Genomic DNA, 22,537 nt, shown 5'->3' with positions numbered 1-22,537 from the left:
ACAATATCCCATGTCACAGGTCTAAATGAGAAGTTTGCTTTTGAAAATTATGAAAGAAAATGAAAAATTAGGTTATGAAAAAAACACAATTATTAATTCCTATGTTATAAAGAGTATTGTATAAATGAAATTTGAAGCTATTGAATAACCTTTTTTCATAAACAAAAATATTTCATATTTTATGTTCAAAAACAGAATTGTAATAGCCAGGCTATAATTTCAAACAAACCCGGATTTTAAATTTACATTTGTGGAACAAACAAGGTAACATTTCATTTTCTTTTGTATCACTATTCATTTCTGCACAATAACTAAAATGCCCTTATAATGGATGATTCATGATGAGTCATTCTTATAAGGAAATAAATTTAAAATGAATTACTGTAATGAATAATATCTGAATTATTTTTTAATATTAGTTAGGAATCAGCACATCAAAGATAATTTCAGATAAATGCCATTTCACTCTGAGTAGGGCAATTGTGGTTATAGTTAATTTTGTTTTGGTTTTTTTTTTCTTATTTTATTTATTTATTTTTTTTATTGGTTGTTCACAACATTACAAAGCTCTTGACATATCATATTTCATACATTAGATTCAAGTGGGTTATGAACTCCCAATTTTTACCCCAAATGCAGATTGCAGAATCACGTCAGTTACACATCCACATTTTTACATAATGCCATATTAGTGACTGTTGTATTCTGCTACCTTTCCTACCCTCTACTATCCCCCATCCCCTCCCCTCCCATCTTCACTATTGACATTCTCTAACCACTTCTGATGGCATACACCTTCCTATGCTTAACCAAAAATGAAAAGAAAATGATATTGCCATTAATTATTTGAACGAAGTTTATTCACAATAATATACAACACTTCCTATCTCATGTGAAGGAACTTATTGGGAATTTGAAAATTTCATACTTGCCCTGAAGATTCTGAACTGGAAAGTTTGTGAAACTCTGTACTATACAATGCTGTTTTGAATCTTGAAATACATGAAAGAAAGAGGGATGGAATCTTCATGCCCATGTGATTCTTATGATTACTCATTATGGCTAAAGGAAAAAGTACAAAATCTAAAGCCACATATCCCTGATTCAAATTTCAGATCTGAAAGATTTAGATAAATCACTTACCCAAGTTAAGACTTCATTTCCAAATCTGTAAAATGGATGTATTGATACCTACTCTGGGAAATCAAAGTAGGACCTAGAAGAATGGCTGTAGTAGAGCATTATTTTTAATAATCCATTTAAGTCTTGTTAATTCTTCCTTCAACATCTTTCCTTCTTCTTATCCCTCCATTTTCCTGCCACTCATCTATTTAGAGCAATTTATCAATTAATACATGCATTATTAAGATAATAAACATCAACCTAAAAGTACAGACCCATCACTTTGGGCTTGTGGTAAGGCAACAACTCAAGACAACAACTCATGGCAGAGAGGGCCTGTCACCTCATACAGGCTATAAAGCAAACAGAGAGAGAGGGGGCCAGGGTCTCAATATTCCCTTCAAAGGCATGACCCTGATAACCTAGCTTCCTCCTCTAGGCCACACATCCTAGAAGTTCCACTACCTCCCAAAAGTACAACAGGGTGGCAACCAAACCTTTAACATATGAGCCTTTGTGGGACACTTAAGACCCAAACTATAACATTATGCCTCTGGCCCCCAAAGGCTCATGTCCATTTCACAACACAAAATACATTCAGTCCATCTCCAAGAACTCCCAGTATTGCTGAAAAGTCCAAGTCCAAAGTTTCCTCTGAGACTCAAGGCAATTCTTAGCTGTGAACTTCTGTAAAAATCAAAAGTTAGAAACTTTCAAAACACAATGGCTGGGAATGAATAGGGTAAATATTCCCATTCCAAAAGGAAGGAATAGGAGCATAGAAAGGAAGAAAAGGACCAAAGTAAGATGGAAACACAGCAGGGAAAACATTATATATTGTTAACTCCATGTGTCATCAGGAGCACAAGGTAACATATGGGACCTCCAAAAGGACTGGGCAGCCCCATCCCTACAATCTTGCTGGATGAAGCCTACTTTTCTGGCTGGGATCTCAATTGCAGCCTTGGCTTCATTCTCACAACCTTACACATCACTCTGTAAGGGGCTATGTTGCAAGGAGGCCTACACTACCATACAATGCCTGACCTTCCAAGATTTCCTTTGCAATCTTGCTTCATTCTGCATACCTGCAAAACCAGCATCACACAGATGACACCAAGGTCTGCTGCCTGTAGGAGCTATACCAGGGCCCAATAGAACCAAATCTGCAGAGTCTCTGAATGCCTGAACACAGGGAAAATGATCCCAAGGAAATAGTTCTATAGTTGGACTGAGTGAGCAGAGCTCTCTGCTCAAATATGAGTCTTGGAAACAAGTGTACCTTTTTTATACCTTTGAATCTGTGATGGGTGGGGTCCAGCTGATACCTAAAATACCCTTAAGGCATCTTTCCTATTATCCCAATGTAAAGTTTCTTTTTTATGGTGCTAATCTTTTTAGCAATTGTACCCTCCTTAAAAGCAACTTTAATTTCTCCCCTTTTCCGGCTGAACTGTAAGTTTTTCAGATATTTCCACTCTGCTTTTTGCTCCCAAATCTCACTACAAATCTGGCTAAAATAATCAATAATATCTTGCTACTGACAGAATTCTGTACTGCCTTGAAATTTCCTCTGTAAGACTAATTAATCCATCACCTTTAAACTCAGTCTCAAGCTGAGCATGGTGGCACACGCCTGTAATCCCAGAGGCTGGGACAGGAGGATCTCGAGTTCAAAGCCAGCTTCAGCAAAATCGAGGTGCTAAGCAACTCAGTGAGATCCTTTATCTAAATAAAGTACAAAATAGGGCTGGGGATGTAGCTTAGTGGCCAAGTGAGTCTGAGATCAATCCCCGATAGCCCCCCCAAAAAAATAAATACATAAATAAATAAACTTTGCCTCCCATAAAGTCTCAGGGCATGCACAAAAGGTAGTCAAGTTCTCTGACAAAATGTAACACATACAAATGGACTCTAGTCCAATTTCCAAGAGAGTCCTCATTTATACTTCATGAGCCTGGCCTTTTCTCTTTATATTCCTAACAGCATTCTGGTCTTCTGAGCTTTCACCAGAATCACCCACTAGACTCTGTCTTCAGCATTCTAGGGTTTATCTAGCCTGCTTCTCCAAAGTTTTCCAAATTTCTCCCATACGCTAATTCCAAAGGCCTGAACCACACTGTCAGGTATAATCACAGCAATGACTCCACTTCTCAGTACTAATTTTCTGTGTTAATTTCTGACACTGTGATTAGATACCTGAAAAAAATCAAATTATAAAGATGAAAGATTTATTGTGGTCCATGATTTCAGTCCATGGTAGGTTGGTTCCAGTGTATTTGGTCCCGTGGCAAGAAGAGCAAGGATATGGCAGAGGTAACTACTCACTTCATGATGGTTAGAAACCAAAGGGAGGGTGGAGGGGTGGGGGAGGGATGTGTGTCAGGATCCCAGCATCCTCTTCAAGGCCCCTCAATGACTTCACTTACTTCCACTAGGCCCCACCTCTTAAAGGTTCCACCACCCTCCCCCCAACAGTGCCACAGGCTGAAACCAAGCCTTTGGTTCCACTTCAAACCTTCCTATGTTTAGCCAACTTCTCTACATTGGAAAGAAACCAATAATGCCAGTAATATTTTTTTTTACTTCAGGTCATTCACAAGAATGCATTCACTGTTCCTTTCTCACTTAAACCATAAAAGTTCTAAGAGAATTGTAGATAGAAAAATAGGTAGGATGGTAGGTAGATAAGTTATTAGGTAGTAGATGAATGGATGGACAAAAGGACAGAGAGATGGAAGAAAGGGAAGTTGTAAGGAGTAAAGATCAGTTGGGACAGGGAATTGAAAGGGTAAGACAATAGGACAGGGTGGTATTAGTGCCTCTTTTCAGTAACTTTAAAATAAGGCAAATAAGCTGACTTCCTAGAGTCAAACTTCCTAGAGCTTCAAATCATTATCACAGCTCAGATCAGAGAAAAACAGTTTCCTTGAAAAAGGAAAGGTATCCAAAATATCAAAACTAAAAAAAAAAAAAAAAAAACTTTAAGGATATTTGCATTATTTAAAGAAGGAAAGTAATCATTATGATAGGGAAAGCGTTGGTCAGTAAACAAATTACAAAAATAAAAAGAAGAAGAATGGCAGATATAACAGAATATTCCAGATGCACTAGAAAAGATATTTCCTGTGGAAATGGCTAAGTCCACCTAAATATTAAATTTACCTACCTTCTTTTATTTAGATTCATGGAACCAACCCAGGTACCCTTTAACAGATGAATGAATAAAGAAAACGTGGTATACATATATACAATAGGATAGTACTAAGTCATAAAGAAAAGTGAAATTATGGCATTTGCCAGTGAATGAATGGAACTAGAGACTATCAAGGACAAGAAGCTAAGTGAAATAAGCCAATCAGAAAAATCAAAGGCTGAATGCAGATGCTAACTGCTAATCCACAAGGTGGGGGGGGGGGATAAAAGTTAATTGGATCAGACAAAGAGAAATGAAGGGTAGGGGGGAGATGGGATGAGAATAGGAAAGACAGTAGAATGAAACAGAAATAAGCTTCCTATGTTCACATATGAATACAGAATCAGTTTTAGTCCACATCACATACATTCTTGTGATTACAAGAATGGGAAGTTATGTTCCATGCGTGTATAACATGTCAAAATGCATTGTCATGTACCTAAAAAGAATAACTAAAAAAAGAGTATGCTATGTTACACCAGCAGCAATTTCATATATCTTGTGTTTACTGCATTTTTTGATTACATTGAGAATCTGCATCAAATAATTGACCTTGGATTCTTATACACATCCTCTACAGTGCCTACTCAATGCCAAAAACAACTAGACAATCCATTAAATATCTAGTGAGCTTAACTTTAAATGCTTAATTTACTCATACAACATAAAACTGCAGCTTTACACTTATGTCATAATAATTCTAAATGTCCCATTAAAATATGGATTATATTTACGTGTGTTCATATGTGCATATACATGTATGTGAACATATATACACATATTTATAAATACATCTATAAATATTTGTCTATAAGTATGCAGATTTACATATATGCATACAGATATACTGTACCTACACACATGGAAACACACACATATAGCTACAGTCTTCATTTTTCTAATCACTTAGCTCTTTACTAAAATATTTCATTTGGTTCTCACCTGGTTATAATAGGATCTGCAGCATGGTTTGGGCCCCATCGCCCCAAAAGCCCCCGGCCAACCAATCCTGTTCGCCCTGCAGGATTTCTGGGGGGGAAATAAAAACATAAAATCAATTGAATGAGTACATCTTTTTTAACCCAACTTGCTATAACCCCCACACACAAAGTGTACTAGAAGAGAAATGTATTTCCTCATAAATCTAGCAATATTGTCACATATCTACCACTGAAATCATATCACATCATACTGTTACTTAAATTTTCTTTTGCACATGTCTTAAGCTTTAGATTTAATCTGTATGATCTGATTTCCAACGTGTTTCTACAATATACAAATTTGTTTCAGTTTTCATGTGCCCACCTAAATCCAAACTAAACCTAACTGGACCCTTAAAATGCTCTGTACCCAAACATCTATCTCTACAACAGTTTATCTTTCAGGATAGCCAATTTCTCTTTACTTTCTCTTCATTCTCTTTTCCTATTTTAGTCTCCTACAACCCTTCCATTAGTTTATACTACATTTTTAAGGTCATTTTTCCTAAGTGGGTTCAAGACATTGCTATATCAGTGTATCAATAATATATATTTTGTAACACACACTGAGATTTTGGTATGTAAACACACACATTTATATACATATATAAATATATATGTATACATACACACACATAAATGTTTTGTATACATGTATATATATTCACATGTGTATATGTACATTTGCACACACATAAATAAATATAACACAAAGTAAGATATTGATATCATCTTTATAAAATTAGATTTTAGTGTACTAGAAATCTATTAGAGTTCCATTTGCTTTATAACATAATACCATAACCCAGTGTTAAAAGTCTGTCAGATAAATATATCAACACTCATGCCTGAGTAACTTTAGTCGACATTCTCTAAATGTTCAACTCTCATTATATACCAATAAAATGATCTAATCAGTAATAGCAGAAAAAAGAACAAGGTGGTCAACATACATTTTCTATTCTATGTAAAAACACACTCTTGAACACAAATGACCAAAGCTCATGTAAAGAGAATATTATTTTATATAAGGACCAAGTAAACTAGAAACTGTGAAACAGACATACAGAAATTATCATATAGCCTGAGAAGCAGAGAAAATTATTTTCAAAGAAAGAAAAATGAACCCAACATATAGGGAAATAGAAATTGGCTTCTGTTAGAATCCTAACTAAAATAATAACCTATCTTGGCTTTACTGCCTATCATTTTCTGTGTGTGCATGTGCGTGCGTGCGTGCGTGTGTGTGTGTGTGTGTGTGTGTGTATACTTTCATATATTTTACTCAGAAAAGAACCTAAGGAATAAATTAAATTCAAGAGTTAACTTAAGAAGACTCAATGATCATTGGAAAGTGAATAAGTTATGATCAAGGGAAGAATTTAGCAACATTGAAGGGCCAGGTTGCAGTGAAAGAAACACTACCACCTCCTTTTTCTAAAGAAACTAAAATAAAGATTGTAACATTTTTATAAGGTTATAACCATAATTGTGATTCTTATCATTTTACATAGGGTATGCTAATTTTCACATTTACTCCTCATTTCTGTGTCTTCTTAAGAAAAATGGATAATTTTTGAGTTGTGTAGAAAAATCATTTTTCAAAGTATACAAAAACATTGCTGCTAAAATTATTGAGTCAGTTATATTCTTACTTTGGATAAATTCTTACTTTAAGGCATCAATAAAAACTAAAACTACAATTTTCAATCCTTTCTGTTAATTTATTCAATTAATTATTTCTACCTCCAAGACAAAATTATGAAAAAAATGCATTTAAATTCTGACTCAGCTACTTATACTCTTTCCATATCTGTAAACAGAAACTAAAAACATATAACCATAGTTTTGAAGATTTAATTAGATTGCATATATAAAATTTTTGCACAATGTTTAGCACATACAATCATATAATAAATTTTAGTTATCTTTTCTACATTTTGAAGACCATTATTGCTCCATTCCCAATACCTACCAATACCTACCGAGGTCTTCCATTTTCAATCTCATACAGGCCATTCTGACTCTTTCTCTCAACATGCCCATCCTTTTCATTAAACTTGGGAGAAAAGTTACTTTCACTGTAATGAGAATACCAATACAAATCAAGACATAATCATTTAATACTACCAATAGCTTAATAATATAAGTCTATTATTATCTATTATTCATAAGTGACTTCCTTGAATGAATAAATTTTTAAAGGTTAGTTTTTATTTACAAATCCATCTAATTTCTTCAGAATAGTAACTTAAGAAGAAAAAAAAATTACAAGGATGTGTATTATTACTATATTTATAAATCACTCTTAGAAGAACTACTGGCAAAAGAACTGAAGGTCCTCCCCATACTATTAAAAAAAAGTCTACACTACCTTCAGCAACAAAAAATTGTTTGTAGAACATTATAGGATTAGTATTTTGTAGTTCCAAAAATAAAGATTCCTTTTTATATTCTTTTGTTTGTTTGTTTTTCTCTACTGGGGATTGAAACAAGGCAGGCTCTACCATTGAACTACACCCCTAGCCCTTTTATATTTTATTGAGACAAGGATTCACTAAGCTCCTGAGGCTGGCATCAAACTTGCAATCCTCAAGCTTCAGCTTCCCAATTAGCTGGGAGTACAAGTGTGCACTACCACACCTGATAATCTTGATGTTTCAATTGTTTAAAATCTTAATTTCTTCAAATGTATACTGAATAGTATTATCAAAGTACACTCTTAAAACAGTAAATTTACCCCACAGATTAAAAAACACATATGTAGATTGTGATTATTAAAAACACATATATATGTTAGAAATATTCTAGATCTTGGTCTTGGTTGTAGTTACAGAGCTATACAAACACAATTTTGCTGAGCTTCACCTGCACACTTACAAGAAAATGTGGACTTAACTGCATTTATATCACCCACCCCTCAACAAAAATATTTTAACCACTTAAACTATATAACTGCACCATTAGGACATCATTGATGTAACTATACTAATAGTGGATAAAGAGTTGTGTGGCACTGGTTAGTTCCTGGACAGTTTTGACATATCTTTTACTTTTTCTTGCTATAACAATTCCAATAAATGAATAAAGAAATACTTGTGATCTGTTTGGGGAATAATATCCAATTTGAATGATCCAGACATTCTCTCAAAATTTTTAACCAATATGCCACACACAAATATTGAAAAATTAAATGATAAAAACCATGAAATTATAAAACCAAAATTATAATGTTTTTGAGATTCTAGAAATTCATCATTTTTAAAAAATGTGAATCTAGTTATAAATGAAGCATTAATATTAGTAATAAGGCTTGACTCAGAGAGTGATACAAAGTTAACTCAAAAAATAATTGAAAGAACAAAAAAAATGTATTCCATCTTCATCTATTTACATTATATAGTGCTTAATGTCTATATGTAATAGATGTATAATTATGTACAATCTCTAAAACGGGGGAAATGGAACTCATTTAAAGCTAATAATTTCTCCACAGATGTCATCATGACTAATATCCTAAGACTATCATAAAGTTACAAACATTACCTGTGAGTACAATAAGAAAACCATGAGTCAAAATCAAATCACAGGAATAAATCCATGGTGAAGTTTAACAATCTAATAAACTATTACTAGACCTATTCAATTAGCAAATGTCTTTATTTAGCACTGGGTAGTTTACAATAGTTATTGTGAGAAAACTGTCATTTATAATAAACTTAATGAATCAAACTTTTTAAATAAAATGTTCTAAAAGTAATGTGACAATGTAACAAAATGGTTAAGATTCAGTCTGGAATCAGACTGAATCTAAGTACAAACTATACCATCTAGTATCTCTGTAACCATAGACAAAGGATAAACTTTTTGTGCTTCTATTTTTTTCTGTTTTTTTTTAATTAACATATTTATGGGTAGTGTGATAATTTGGTCCATATATAGAATTGTCATGACTAAATTTGAGTAATTAGCATTTCTATCTCCTTAAACATTTATCATTTTTTTATGGTAGGAAGTTCTGGTGTATTGTTGCAAAGGAGGATGACTATAGAGAGCAGTATGTACTGTACATAAAAGCTAGAAGAATGGATTTTGAACATTTTTACCATAAAGAAAAGGCAAATATTTGAGGAGACAAATAATGTTTAACCTCATTCAAACATTACAAAATATATACATTCATCAAAATATCACATAGTACCTCATTAATATGAATAGCTTTAATGTATATGTTTAAAAATAAAGTTAGCCTGGGGATATAATTCAGTTGAAGAGTGCATGCTTAGCAATCCCCAACACTAAAAAATAATAATAAAAGTAAATCTAGTTAATAACTACTCAGGCATGATGGCACATGACTCTAATACCAGCAATGTGGGAGACTGAGGTAGGAGAATCGCAAGTTTGAAGCCAACCCAGGCAACTTAGTCAGACCCTATTTCAAAATTAAAATTAAAAAAAAAAAAGAAAATGGCTAGGGAAATAGCTCATGTTTGCCTAGCATGTACAAAGAAGACCCTGGTTAAATACCTAGGACCATAAAAAATAATAATAATAATAACTAATTTTGGAAAAGAAAAATCTCTACCATTACATTTATTATTAAAAGAAACAACAGGTTTAATGGAAAGATGTTGATCAAAGGATACAAGGTTTCAGTTACACAGAATGAATGAATAAATTCTACAGACCTAACTTACAGTTCAGTGACCATAGCTAATAATATATAATAATGTATCCCCAAAAATTGCTGAGTGTAGATCTCATATGTTGGCACCACAAAAAAAGAAGAGGTAAACATGTGAAGTGACAGAAATGTTAGTTGGCTTTATTGTGATACTCATTTCACAATGTATATGTGTATCAAAATGCAAGTTTTAAACTTTAAATATACACTTTTGTCTATTATACTTTGATGAAGCTGGAAAAAAATAAGAAATATAAACATAAAATGTGAACCAATGTCGCACTTCTATGAATTTAGTCAAGAGAACATTTTTTTGAGTCAAGCCTCAATGTTTCCTCTCTTTCCCTCTCCCTCTCTCTATCCCCAGCCCCACCCACTCTTTATCTATCCCTTTTCTATTTTTTCACAGGGGTCTAATTTATTATCATCCTATTCTTAACTATCTTAAAAACTACCTGAAAAATATTCTCACTGCTTCAAATACAAGTCTAGTTTTGAAAGATGAACTATTGATAACCCAAAAAAACACAAGAAAATAGATATCACCAGTTGTTATTTTATAACTAATGGCAGTTATTTCAAATCAAAATGGATTTACCTATTAGGAAGTGTACTCATAAAATTCCCTCAAAAATTAACAAAGGTGAACTGCTTTGCTTTGGCAAAAATTCAAGCAAATATCAAAACTGAGTTGTATAAAAGTCAAACACAGATAAAAATTATTTTTCAAGTGTCAAGAAATAATTTTACAAATATATTCACTACCTTTTCCAAAAGTCTATACCCAGCTAATTACAGGTTCTTTACTCACCTGATTTGAGGATCTGCCCACCTGGGGCCAGCCAAAACAGAAACTGCAGTATATTCCACAGGGTTATAGTCCTGCCACTCAACAAGCCAGCCTACTTTCTCATTAGGAACCTGGCTTCTTTCAACTTTTGAACCTGGATAAGGAGATGTCCGAGCCTTGTTGTGGGAATTGTCTTTGACACCATTAGAACCAGACATGATGTTGGAGTTAAGATGAAACCAAGAGGATAAAAGTGAGTTTCTGGGAAGGAAAAAAAAAAGGAGAAACATTTTACAGAAACACCAAAAATATGTTAATTTAAAAACATAACTCAAAGGCCAAAAACCATAGTTTTCAATTTCAAAAGCTTTTAAAAACCAGAAAATTAAATTTGATATATACTTATGTAACAGTCCATCTGTGAAAGGTTTTCAAATATGAAAAATGTTTTAATATTAACTTTTATTAATTGGAGGTTATTCACTGATTTTAATTGAGAAAAAAGGACAAATTTACTTTTGTATTACTTGTTAGAGAAGGGAAATTTGTTATAACTCAACCATAAATATGAAGTAAAACTGTTTAAGTCTATTCAAAGGAATATATTTTTTAAAAACCATCTATAGTCTAACATGTATGTATAAAACATGATAAAATAGCACAAAGGAAAAATAGGAAGATGAAAATTTACTGTTATAAAGTTCTTACACAATGGAATGAAGTAACGAAGCAATTAATGTAATATTATTTGAAGTTAGTGATTGATATATATGTGTGTATACGTATGCAAATGCATATATGTGTGTAAATATATAACGTTAGAACAAAATTTAATAAAATTAAAGAATATAAAATAATTGGAGAGCACAGAAAAAAACTAATAACTTACATACTAACCTCAGAGCATACACAAGTCTCCTCTTGCCTAAAAACTTAGATTCTTAATATTCTTACAATAAAAATTAAAATTCCCAATGACCCTAAATTAGAACATCTAAAGTGGATAAAGGGATCTGAGAACATGGTAAACTGATGAAAGCTCCAAAATAAAATACATTCAAATTGGAAAGAAAGAAGGAAAATGATCTACTTGCAAATCACATGATCTTTTATTTAGAAAATGCAAAAGACTCCAAGAATAAAATTGTTGGAACAAATAAATGAATTCAACAAAATAGTTACATTCAAAGCACTAACAATAAACAATACAAAAAGAAAATTAAGGAAATAATTCCACTTAAAATAGGATAAAAAAATTATTATTTAGTGATTAACTTCAAAGAGGTAAAACTCCTGTACACTAAATACTGCATAAGGTTGCTGAGAGTCATTAAATAAGATATTAATAAATGAAAAGACATTCCATGTTCACTGATTGGAGGACTTAATATTGTAAAGACGTTAAAAGTACCCAAGGTAATCTATAGATTTACTGCAATCCCTGTTTCCATTTTTTCCCAAAATAGAAAAACTCCATCCTAAAATTCATATGAAATCTCAAGAGGACCCAAACAGTCAAAACAATCTTCAAAAAGAAAAATAAAACTCAATGTCTCATTCTTCCTCATTTCAAAATTCACTACAAAACCATAATAATCGCAAGAGTGTGGTACTGGCATAAAGAGAGACATTATAGATAAATGGAACAGAATAGCAAGCCCAGGAATAAACCTTCATATATATGGCCAAATATTTCTTATTTTTAATTATTCTTTATTGATGAATTATAATTATACATAATTATTGTGATATATTTGGTAAAGTTTTCCCCAGTACTTTCCCTTTCATTTCTAGCCTCCAACCCCAGTCCCCTTCCTCTCCTCTGCTGGCCTCCCTTCTCATTTCATTAGATTCCCCATCCCCTTTGTTGTTCCTTTATTCTCTCTAGCTTCCACATGTACAAGAAAACACATGACTCTTGACTTTCTGAGTCGAGTTTATTTTCACTTAACAAAATATTCTCAAGTTCCATCCATTTTCCCATAAATGACAGTCTCATTCTTCTTTATGGCTGAATAAAACTCTATTATTTATATAATATGTATATCACATTTTCTTTATCCACTCATCTGTTCATGGACACCTATATAGTTCCTTAACTTGGATCAAATGTTTCAACAGTGTGCTAAGACCATATAACCAGGAAAGAAGAATCTTCTCAACAAATTATACTGGGAAAACTGGTTATTCATATGCAAAAAGAACCTTTTCTTTATGCCATATACAAACATTAACTAAAACTAGATCAGGGCTGGGGATATAGCTCAGAGGCAGAGCACCTGTCAAAAATGTTTAAGCCCTAGGTTTGACTCCTAGCAATAACGAAAAAAAAAAAAGAAAAGATCTAATCATAAAACCAAAAATGATAAAACTCTTAGAAAAACACATATAGGACTGCATCACAATACTGGATCTGAAATGATTTCTTATATATGACAACAAAAACATGGGCAGCAAAAGAAAAAACTAAGTAAACTGGACATCAAAATTTAAAATATAGGCCCAAAAAAGAACACAACACAGTGAAAAGGGAACTCATAAAAATGGAAGTGTAAATCATATCTCTGATAGGGTGTTGGGTAGACCCAGAACATGTAAAGAACTCCTATAACTCAACAAGAAAATAATCCAATTACAAAATCAGCAAAGAGCCTGAACAGACATTTTTACAAAGATATATAACTGGTCAACAAATACATGCAGAGAAAGTCAATGTCACCGTCACTAATCATTAAAAAAATGCAACACAAAACCACAAAGAGATGTTACCTCATACCCATTATAGTGGTCATTATGATAAAAGAACACAGCAAGTACTGGCAAGGAGAAATTTATTTACTGTTAAAAATAACATCACCAGGGGCTAGGGTTGTGGCTCAGCGGTAGAGCATGTGTGAGGCACTGGGTTCAATCCTCAGCACCACATAAAAGTAAATAAACAAAATAAAGGCATTGTGTCCATTTACAACTAAAAAAAAATTGCTTAAAAAAATAACATCATGGGCTGGAGATGTGGCTCAAGCGGTAGCACGCTCGCCTGGAATGCGTACAGCCCGGGTTCGATCCTTAGCACCACATACAAACAAAGATGTTGTGTCCGCCGAAAACTAAAAAAGAAATATTAAAAAAAAAATTCTCTCTCACAACCAACAATAAAAATTAAAAAAAAAAAACATCATCAAATGACTTGGCTACATCTTCATAAGATATTGGTTAAAAAAGAAAGAAAAACAAGATGTAGAAAAGTGTATATAATAAGATCATAATTTTATAAAATAATGACTTTAAGTAAGAGTATGTACATAAATCAGTTTTCTACTGCTACTATAACACCTTTTCTAGAGGGCACCATGGTTCTATGACAATGGCCCCCTTTCTTTACCTTCAAAGATAATGAATCTGTGACCATTTTTCAGTAGTCATACCTTTCTCTGAACACAGTCCAGAATGTCTCCATTTTTGAGGACTTGATTAGATCAGATGCACCTGGCTAACCCAGGATAATTTCCCAGCTCAAAGTCTTTAAACTTAAAAAAATCTATAGTCTCCTTTCACAAGCAACATATTTAGAGGCTCCATATATTAGGAGGTGGACATCTTTGGGGTAGGGGGGGCATTATTCTGCTTTCCACAAATGTTTTTACTATTTATTACCTGTGTGTGGTAGAAACTACAGAAAGAGCGTATCTTCAGTTTCTTAATATGGATTAGAAAATACAGTGCCACTGTGAGGTAGAGACAGAAGGAAAGGAGAATATGAGGGAAAGGTTGGGAGGAGAAAAAGGGAAAGAGGGAAGTGATACAAAATGGGAAGACAGTGTGACAAAGAAGGGGAGAGAAAGGAAGAAAAAGAGCAGGAGGTTAAAAAGAAGGGATAACAAAAGGAAGCAAGCAAGAATGGACTATCCAAACATATTAAAGAAAGGGAAGTATGAATGAAGTGATGAAATTTATGCATTAAAGTCAAATTATGTATTTAAATTATATAGAAACTTATTAAAAATTAAGATTAAAATTCTTAACCTGACCTTCAAGGACTGCCTATCACACCACCTCCAGACCCCTCTTCAAAGTGTATTGTATATGCAATGAACAATATAAAAACATGTGATTATACTGTTTATCCAAATCCATAAATAAAACAGAGACTCTAATGTAAACTATGGGACTCTAGGTGACAATGACACATTAACCCAGCAAACACACTACTCTGTGAGATACACTATAAGGGGTAAACTATGCATGCATAAGGGTTGGGGATACATGGGAAATTTATATAACTTCTATTCAATTTTGCTCTAAAAAATAAGCTTATTATTTATTATTATTAAAAAGTAATCATCTGTGCTCCCCCAATTCATTCATCCTGCCCCCACAACTCCTGATCTTGTTACTGTTTTCATAGTTTTGCCTTCAAGAATTGTCATATAGTTCGAATCAGATAACCTTTTCAGATTGGCTTCTTTCCCTCAGTAATAGACATATAAGATTCCTCCATATCTTTCCATGGCTTAAATAACTCACTTTTTAGCACTTATTATTCCATTATCTGGATGTACCACAGTTTATTTACCCATTCACCTACCAAAAGACATCTTGGTTGCATCTAAGTCTTGGCACTTTTGAATAAAGCTGATATCTGTGTGCAGGTTTTTGTGTGAACACAACCTCATTAATTTGAATAAATAACAAAAATTGTGATAGCTGAGTCATACAATAATAGTTATGTTTAGTTTTCTACAAAACTGCCACACTGTCTTCTCTTCCTTGACTTTTTACTGGTTTAAATCTTTCCTATTCTTGTGTCTATAGCTCTTGTGCAATTCAAGATATCTTTCATCCTATTTAAAGACTTTGAAACAAGCACCATTTCATTTTGTATTCCCTTTGCATCCATGAAGTACTGTCAAACACCCAAAATTCAGGGAAAGCCTGACTAGTAAAGAAATTAATATCCCCAGAGAGAATGAACATTAGCATAAAGTGGGAGAGTTTCAACTTGTGACTAACTTTAGTAAAAATTCATTCACTATTTTCATGTTATGATAACTTACTTGCTTCAGCTGCCACAACTTTGGAAATCTAAATGATGACTACTCTTAAAAGATCTTTCCCACTGATTCTAAATTCATATTCAATAAAAATGTATAAATATGAAACACAGATTTATCAAAATTAGATTTCAGGTATGTTACTTTAAAAGCATAATATAATATATGAAGCCCTAGTCTCTAAATTTAAAATTCTGTTATAAAAGACAATTATGTTTCATGATTTGATAGCAGGGCAAGGAAAAAATGTCCACAAGAAACATGAATCTTGTTAAACTCTACCCCAACATGTACGAAAAATGTTCTCTAAGTAATTTTGGGTTCTCTGTTCCCTGATTTAGCAAGGTTAAGCATATGGAATTCCAAAAATCTGCTATGGACTCAAACGAGAGAAAACGTAATACACCTGATTTTTACTTTTCTAAATAATTTTATGATTGTTACTTTTCTAAATAATTTTAATTTTGCAAGAACATCAAAAATTCCTCTTACCCTACAAAGAAGCACTAATGCCATTTATATCTTCTGTGTAATGTGACATACTAAAAGATATCAGAACAAGTATACTTATCATATATACATATACAGCTTAGACCTCTTTTAACTGCATTACTGAATAGATGCAAGAAATTTATTTGTCCTACCAAAGGTAATTAAATACCTTTGAATCTTACAAAGCAAAAACTGGTTACCAAAACTGGCAAATTTAAGGAAATGCAATTTTGCCAGGCATTATTACAGTGGCACACACCTATAATCCCAGTGGCTTGGGAGGCTGAGGCAGTAGGATGATGAGTTCACAGACAGTCTCAGCCACTTACAGAGGCCTTAAGCAACTCAGTGAGACCCTGTCTCTAAGTGAAATACAAAAAAGGCTGGGAATGTGGCTCACTGGTTAAGTATCCCTGGGTTCAATCCCCCAATACTAAAAAAAAAGAAAGAAAGAAAAGAAATGTAATAGTGACGTGTGCTTTAAACCAAAAAAAAAAAAAAAAATTCAATAATCATAATAGTTATAACTACATATATATATATAGTAAGTGCATGCTGTGTGTGAAAAACATTGTTCCAAATATTGTAATATTATTAACTCATTTGATCCTCAACTCTGTTTGTTTTTTTTTTTTTTTAGAGAGAGAGAGAGAGAATTTTTAATACTTATTTTTTAGTTTTCGGCGGACACAATATCTTTGTTTGTATGTGGTGCTGACGATCGAACCCGGGACGCATGCATGCCAGGCGAGCGCGCTACCGCTTGAGCCACATCCCCAGCCCCTCAACTCTGAGTTTAGGTACTTTTCTTCTTTTAGAAATAAGATCATTAAGGCTCATCTACAAAAAAAATAATAAAATAAAAAAGAACATTAAGGCCCGAGAGGCTAAGCAAGTTTACCAAAGTCACACAACTGATAACAGAATCAGAACCAAATCCTGGCAAACTGGCTCAGAGTTTCAGGGTCTAAACACTATGCAAAACTATCTCTATTTCAATCTTTAGCTCAGACAGATATTTTATATATATATATATATATATATATATATATATATATATATTTTTTTTTTTTTTTTTTTTTTTACAGAAACAAAATATACAATGTTCTCAACCAAGGTATGTTGTGGTAGATCCTGCTGGGAAACCTGGAAACATAACAATCCAAATACTATTGCTTTTTGTAGAAAACAGACATTTGAAACTGGTGAACTCAAAAAAACTAACTGCAAAACTGTCACTTTCTGGGCTGGGAATGTGGCTCAAGCGGTAGCGCACTCGCCTGGTAGGCGTGCGGCCCGGGTTCGATCCTCAGCACCACATACCAACAAAGATGTTGTGTCCGCCGAAAACTAAAGTAAATAAATATTTTTTTAAAAAACTGTCACTTTCTGGATTTTCCCCAATTATTAAAGAATGGTAAATTTGGGGGGGGAGAGATACCAGGGATTGAACTTAGGGGCACACGATCACTGAACCACATCCCCGGACCCTTTTTGTATTTTATTCACACACAGGGTCTCACTGTGTTGCTTAGTGCCTCACTAAGTTGCTGAGGTGGGATTTGAACTCGGGATCCTCCTGTCTCAGCCTCCCGAGCTGCTGGGACTACAGGTATGGGCCACCCTACCAGACCAAGAATGGTAATATTCTCAATAATACGTTTCTTTTGTCTTCTCCAGAATGCTTTGCAACATTAGAAACCAGGTACTCCACACATATTTGTTGACTTAACTTCTGGGTTTTTCTTCTAAGCTGGTTCTAGAGTCTCTGGTTCTAGAGTTCCCACCTTATAAAAATGAAGAATAATTGCAAGCAACTTTACATTGTTCCAGGGGCAACTAACAAAAATAGAATTAGTGACTTCCAGATACCACTATCATGTGTTCCTTCCTTCCTCAAATTCCACTGGAAGAAGATAAAAGATGTATACAAGGAAATAAAATCCATACTATCAGAATGAGTGGGACACCACTAGTAAGAGATTTTAACCAATTTCAGGAAGACGGCAAATGGACAGAACCATAATGGCCTAAAAGCCAGAGTAGAACAGATTACATTTAGGAGTATATACAAAAGGGTGAGAGATGCCACCCTCACAAGAGAAGCCAAGAGATTTCAAATTTGAAGTCAGTAAGCCCAAAGTTTGTTAAGTGGGCAGTGAGACAATAACTATGGAAGTTATTCAAATGGAAACTAAAAGTTGGCAATAGTTATTTATTCCCAGGATAAAGTCAAAAGTTTAAAAAACAGGGGAGGTAGCTGGGACCCCTGCCATTAATATTGGTGTTAGAAAACAGAGAAAAACAGGTTTAATAATTTTACAAGTCACACTAGAAAATAAAGTTGAGGAAACTATACTACTGTAAATTCTAGGGTTAAAGGGTTCAGGTCTGTACACCTGGTACCAGCTCACACACTCTCCACTGAACTTCCAGACTAGGAGCCAGATACAAACAGCCAAAGTCAATCTTCCCATATAGAGAAAACAACGACTACTTATATTAGTAAAACAGCCAATGTCCATGATGTTTTAAATATTAGCCAGAAAAGAAAATGACACGGGGCAACAGAACCCAAACAAGCGCTTAACTCTCTGATGACCACAATGTTGGTGACTTATAAAGGACGGCAAATTTCAAAATTAGGCGTTAATAAAGGTCCCAGAACTAATTTTCCAAAAAAAAAAAAACTAATACATTTTGAAGATTTTTGTTTTGTTTTGTTTTTGTTTGGGGTATAGGGATGCGTAAATCGGGGTCATAAGCCTACAGAATACGCCGGAAAGGAAGCTGATTCCCACCCCCAACCCAAGGTCTCAGGATAGGGGTCAGCACTAGGAGGGGTGAATACCTGTACGCCGGAATATTGCGGCAGCCTGAGGACCTGACAGTCACGGAGGCCAAGGCTACTGAGAGAGACACCGTGGCTAAAGCCTTTCGCAGGGAGCGTCCGGCCATCAGCGCCCCGCGGGCGGCTTCGAGGAAGCTAGGTTCCTAGCTTGGGCCTCAGCCTCCGCCGGCCCCACTGCCCGATCCCCGGCTCCGGGTATCTAGCGGGCACTAGGACCCGGCGACCCGCGGGTTCTTCAGCTGCATCTATCTAAAAATACACACAGACTAGAAGTTCTCCCCATATAACCAACCGCCGCTTTCCCCAGTGCTATACAGAAATCCCCACTAGCAAGTACCGCCGACTACCCCAGGGTCAGCTGCCGAGAACAGCCACCCGGGACCCGTGACGTCTCAAGTGCGTGGCGGCGCTTTACGGCCATGTCGCAAAGCAAAGGCCGTGCAAACTTGGCAGCGCCTGTCTTCGCCGACGGCCCGATCTGCGCAGGCGCAGGCGTACAGCGACAAGGCTGAGGGAAGTACCCAGACAGCCAGAGAAAAGGTGACTTGAGAGAAAGGAGGAACTGGAAGGGGACAAAAGGGGAAAGAAGGAAAGGGATTTGCGAAAAGTTTACTGCCCTTTTTTCTAAGGAAGGAAATGCAGAACCACGCGCGTCATAGTCATATGTTGAACAATCGGTGGTTGTAAGAAGTAGGAAAGAAACCTGGAGCCCACGCACCTGGAGGCGTTTCTCTTCCTTCTTTAACAAGTCCTTCCCTCCAGTTGGTAAATTGCACCGGGCTTTGCTGGGTGTGGCCCTTGGAAACCCGCAGCTGAATAAACTGGATGTAAAGTTGGCACACAGCCTGGAGAATAAACTCGAAAAGCAGATATTAGCCAAGTTGGAAACCCAAGTTGTCCAAGCAGTTCATGATCTGGTTTATATTTTTTATATTCATCAACTCATTAATATGTCAATTCGTAATGTTTAAAAACATAATCCACTATTTAAGGGGTACAGTTCAGACACAGACATTGTAAAGCTTTGACTATCTTAAAAGCCAGTTAAATTTTAACAGCACTTGTTCTGGAAGCTGCTCTTGGCACATAGTGACTCTGACCAAACCTATGCACTAAGATTTGATCACCCTCTATAGAATCCAGGAGTTCCAGGATAGCCTGGGCAACATAGGGAAAACCTGTTTTAAATAAATAAAATACCAGTACTTGGCTTTCTTCGCTCAAATAAGCTTTGCTTTCAATGTTTTCAGCAGCCATTAATCATTCATTACTTCAACCAGAAACATGTTGGGCAGGCTTTGTTTCTGAAGTTCAGCTCATCAAAAGTCTACTGATAAATTAGTCACTAGGGAGAAAAGGAGTAAGGCAGTGACTCAGAATGCCTCTCATCAAAGGGAGCAACAAAACGAAGGTCTCATAGGAAGCCCCTCAGACCCTAGTCTTCTAACTCTACATTCCTTGAGGAGAAGCTGGAGTGGACCTAGTTTAAAGAACCACACAATATGCACACAAATCCAATTCTGTGGCACTGAAATTGAACCACAATGGGCTCAGACCTCAGGTCTCCTGGGTTCCTCCCTTTGGAGATGTGTATTCCCTGCCTGAAAGAGTGTAGTGAGTACACATGCTGCAGCTTACTCTTGGGCAGAACCTAAACACCTTCTCATCAACTTACCAACACCCAAAACTAATTAAGTAGATATTATCAGAACATAAGAAAATGAGAGCTTTTATTTTCTTCTTAATTTTGAAACCATATCAGCTTTAAGGACAGAAGCATCTTAAAATAGTAAGACAGGCAAAAGACACTGAGCAATGAATTCTTTCAAGTAGAAGAGCCATGTACCTGATTATTGAAATTGATATGTATGTTTAAAAAAGAATGATTAAGAGTCTTATCCCAGGGGCTAGAGTTGTGGTTCAGTGGTAGAGTGCTTGCCTAGCATGTGTGAGGCACTAGGTTTGATTCTCAGCACCACATATAAACTAATAAATTAATAAAGGTCCATCAATAACTAATAAAAATTTTCAAAACAAAAGAATCTTATCCCCCCCTTTTTCCATTATTAAATTATGCCAAAAATGTTTACTAAGTATATACTTACTATTTACCAAGCACTGTCCTGGGTGCCGGGAGTACAGTTGTGAACAAGATGGTATTCAGCCCAGGGATGCAATTACCCCAGTGCACTGTTTACTGATCCCAAAGAAAGAACTTGGATGACTCAAAAGGGAGGTTTTGCACATTTTATTACTCATACTTTTCATGGCAACAGACTGTACACACCCCACCTACAAACAGGGGGAATATATGGGATAAGTTGCATGCCCACTGTACAGGTGGATTTCTCAGTTGTTTTATGAGTATATTTCTTTAGCGTACAATAAGTGTCATTCTGTTCAGGTCCTCTTCTAAAGATGGAAGATAAAGGAAGTGGCCAGCTTCCCCTCTCCATTTCTTTCATCACACTCTTTGGAGGTCTTCTCTTACTACAAGCTTTCCCAGGCATTAATTAGAATTTAATCCAATACTCCACCCCTTCAGTGCCTCAGAAGCCCCTTCATATCTCTCACAATCTAATATTGTTTTATGTGTTCAAAAAATCCCTTGGGGCAGGGTTCCAGAGGTAAATTGCATCTATATCTTAAAATAGAAGTACAAAGAACAAGAACCTATCAGCAAACATGCTAAGGTACTTAAGATGGCTTTAATTTGTTTAGACACATGGGTTTAAGTGTGAGTAATTATGTCCATTATCAGATGTATACAAGCAACATTCTGTCCCCAAGGCTGCACATGTTCTTGGGCAGCCACAAGAACAACACCATCTTATTTCGTAAAACTTCCTTTCTTATCCTAGTAGTTTCCTCAGTTATCAAATTATGGCATGTTTAGTCTTATTAAGAATGAGAGGCTGAGGTTGTGGCTCAGAGATAGTGTGCTCGCCTACCATGCGTAAAGCTCTGGGTTCGATCCTCAACACCACATCAAAATAAAACAAAGATATTGCATCCACCTATAACTAAAAAATAAATATTAAAAATTTTTTTTAAAAAAAGAATGAGAGCACTAGGCGCTGTGGCACACACCTATAATCCCAGCAGGTCAGGAGACTGAGACAGGAGGATTTTGAGTTCAAAGCCAGCCTCGGCAACATAGAAAGGCCCTAACTCAGTGAGACCCTGTCTCTAAATAAAATACAAAAAAAGGGGGGGGGGCTGGGGATGTGGCTCTGTGATTGAGTGCCCCAGGGTTCCATACCCAGTACCAAAAAAAAAAAAAAAAAAAAAAAAAACCTGAGCAGTGTGGGAGGCTAAATCAAGACTTAAGCTTCTACATCAATCACTGTAGTTTGTGGGGAAAGATA

General features: G+C 35.1%; 1 protein-coding gene across 4 annotated transcripts in view; it reads right to left on the bottom strand.

Moving 5' to 3' along the window:
• Nucleotides 1–19,550, bottom strand: part of Nudt9 (nudix hydrolase 9) — a 108,663-nt gene extending 89,113 nt beyond the window's left edge. For all 4 annotated transcript variants that reach the window (XM_026379635.2, XM_026379634.2, XM_026379637.2 and 1 more), the window contains exons 1-4: nt 19,170–19,550; nt 10,797–11,036; nt 7,284–7,379; nt 5,261–5,347 (exon numbers count right to left, since the gene is read on the bottom strand). In XM_026379635.2, coding sequence (XP_026235420.1) covers nt 5,261–5,347; nt 7,284–7,379; nt 10,797–11,036; nt 19,170–19,276 — 530 coding nt within the window. In that variant the 5' untranslated portion in view covers nt 19,277–19,550. The remainder of the gene's footprint in view (nt 1–5,260; nt 5,348–7,283; nt 7,380–10,796; nt 11,037–19,169) is intronic.
• Nucleotides 19,551–22,537: the final 2,987 nt, after the last annotated feature.

Source organism: Urocitellus parryii, chromosome 10, assembly GCF_045843805.1.
Source record: "Urocitellus parryii isolate mUroPar1 chromosome 10, mUroPar1.hap1, whole genome shotgun sequence".
Lineage (NCBI taxonomy): Eukaryota > Metazoa > Chordata > Mammalia > Rodentia > Sciuridae > Urocitellus > Urocitellus parryii.
This window is presented reverse-complemented; position numbering and strand designations above follow the sequence as displayed.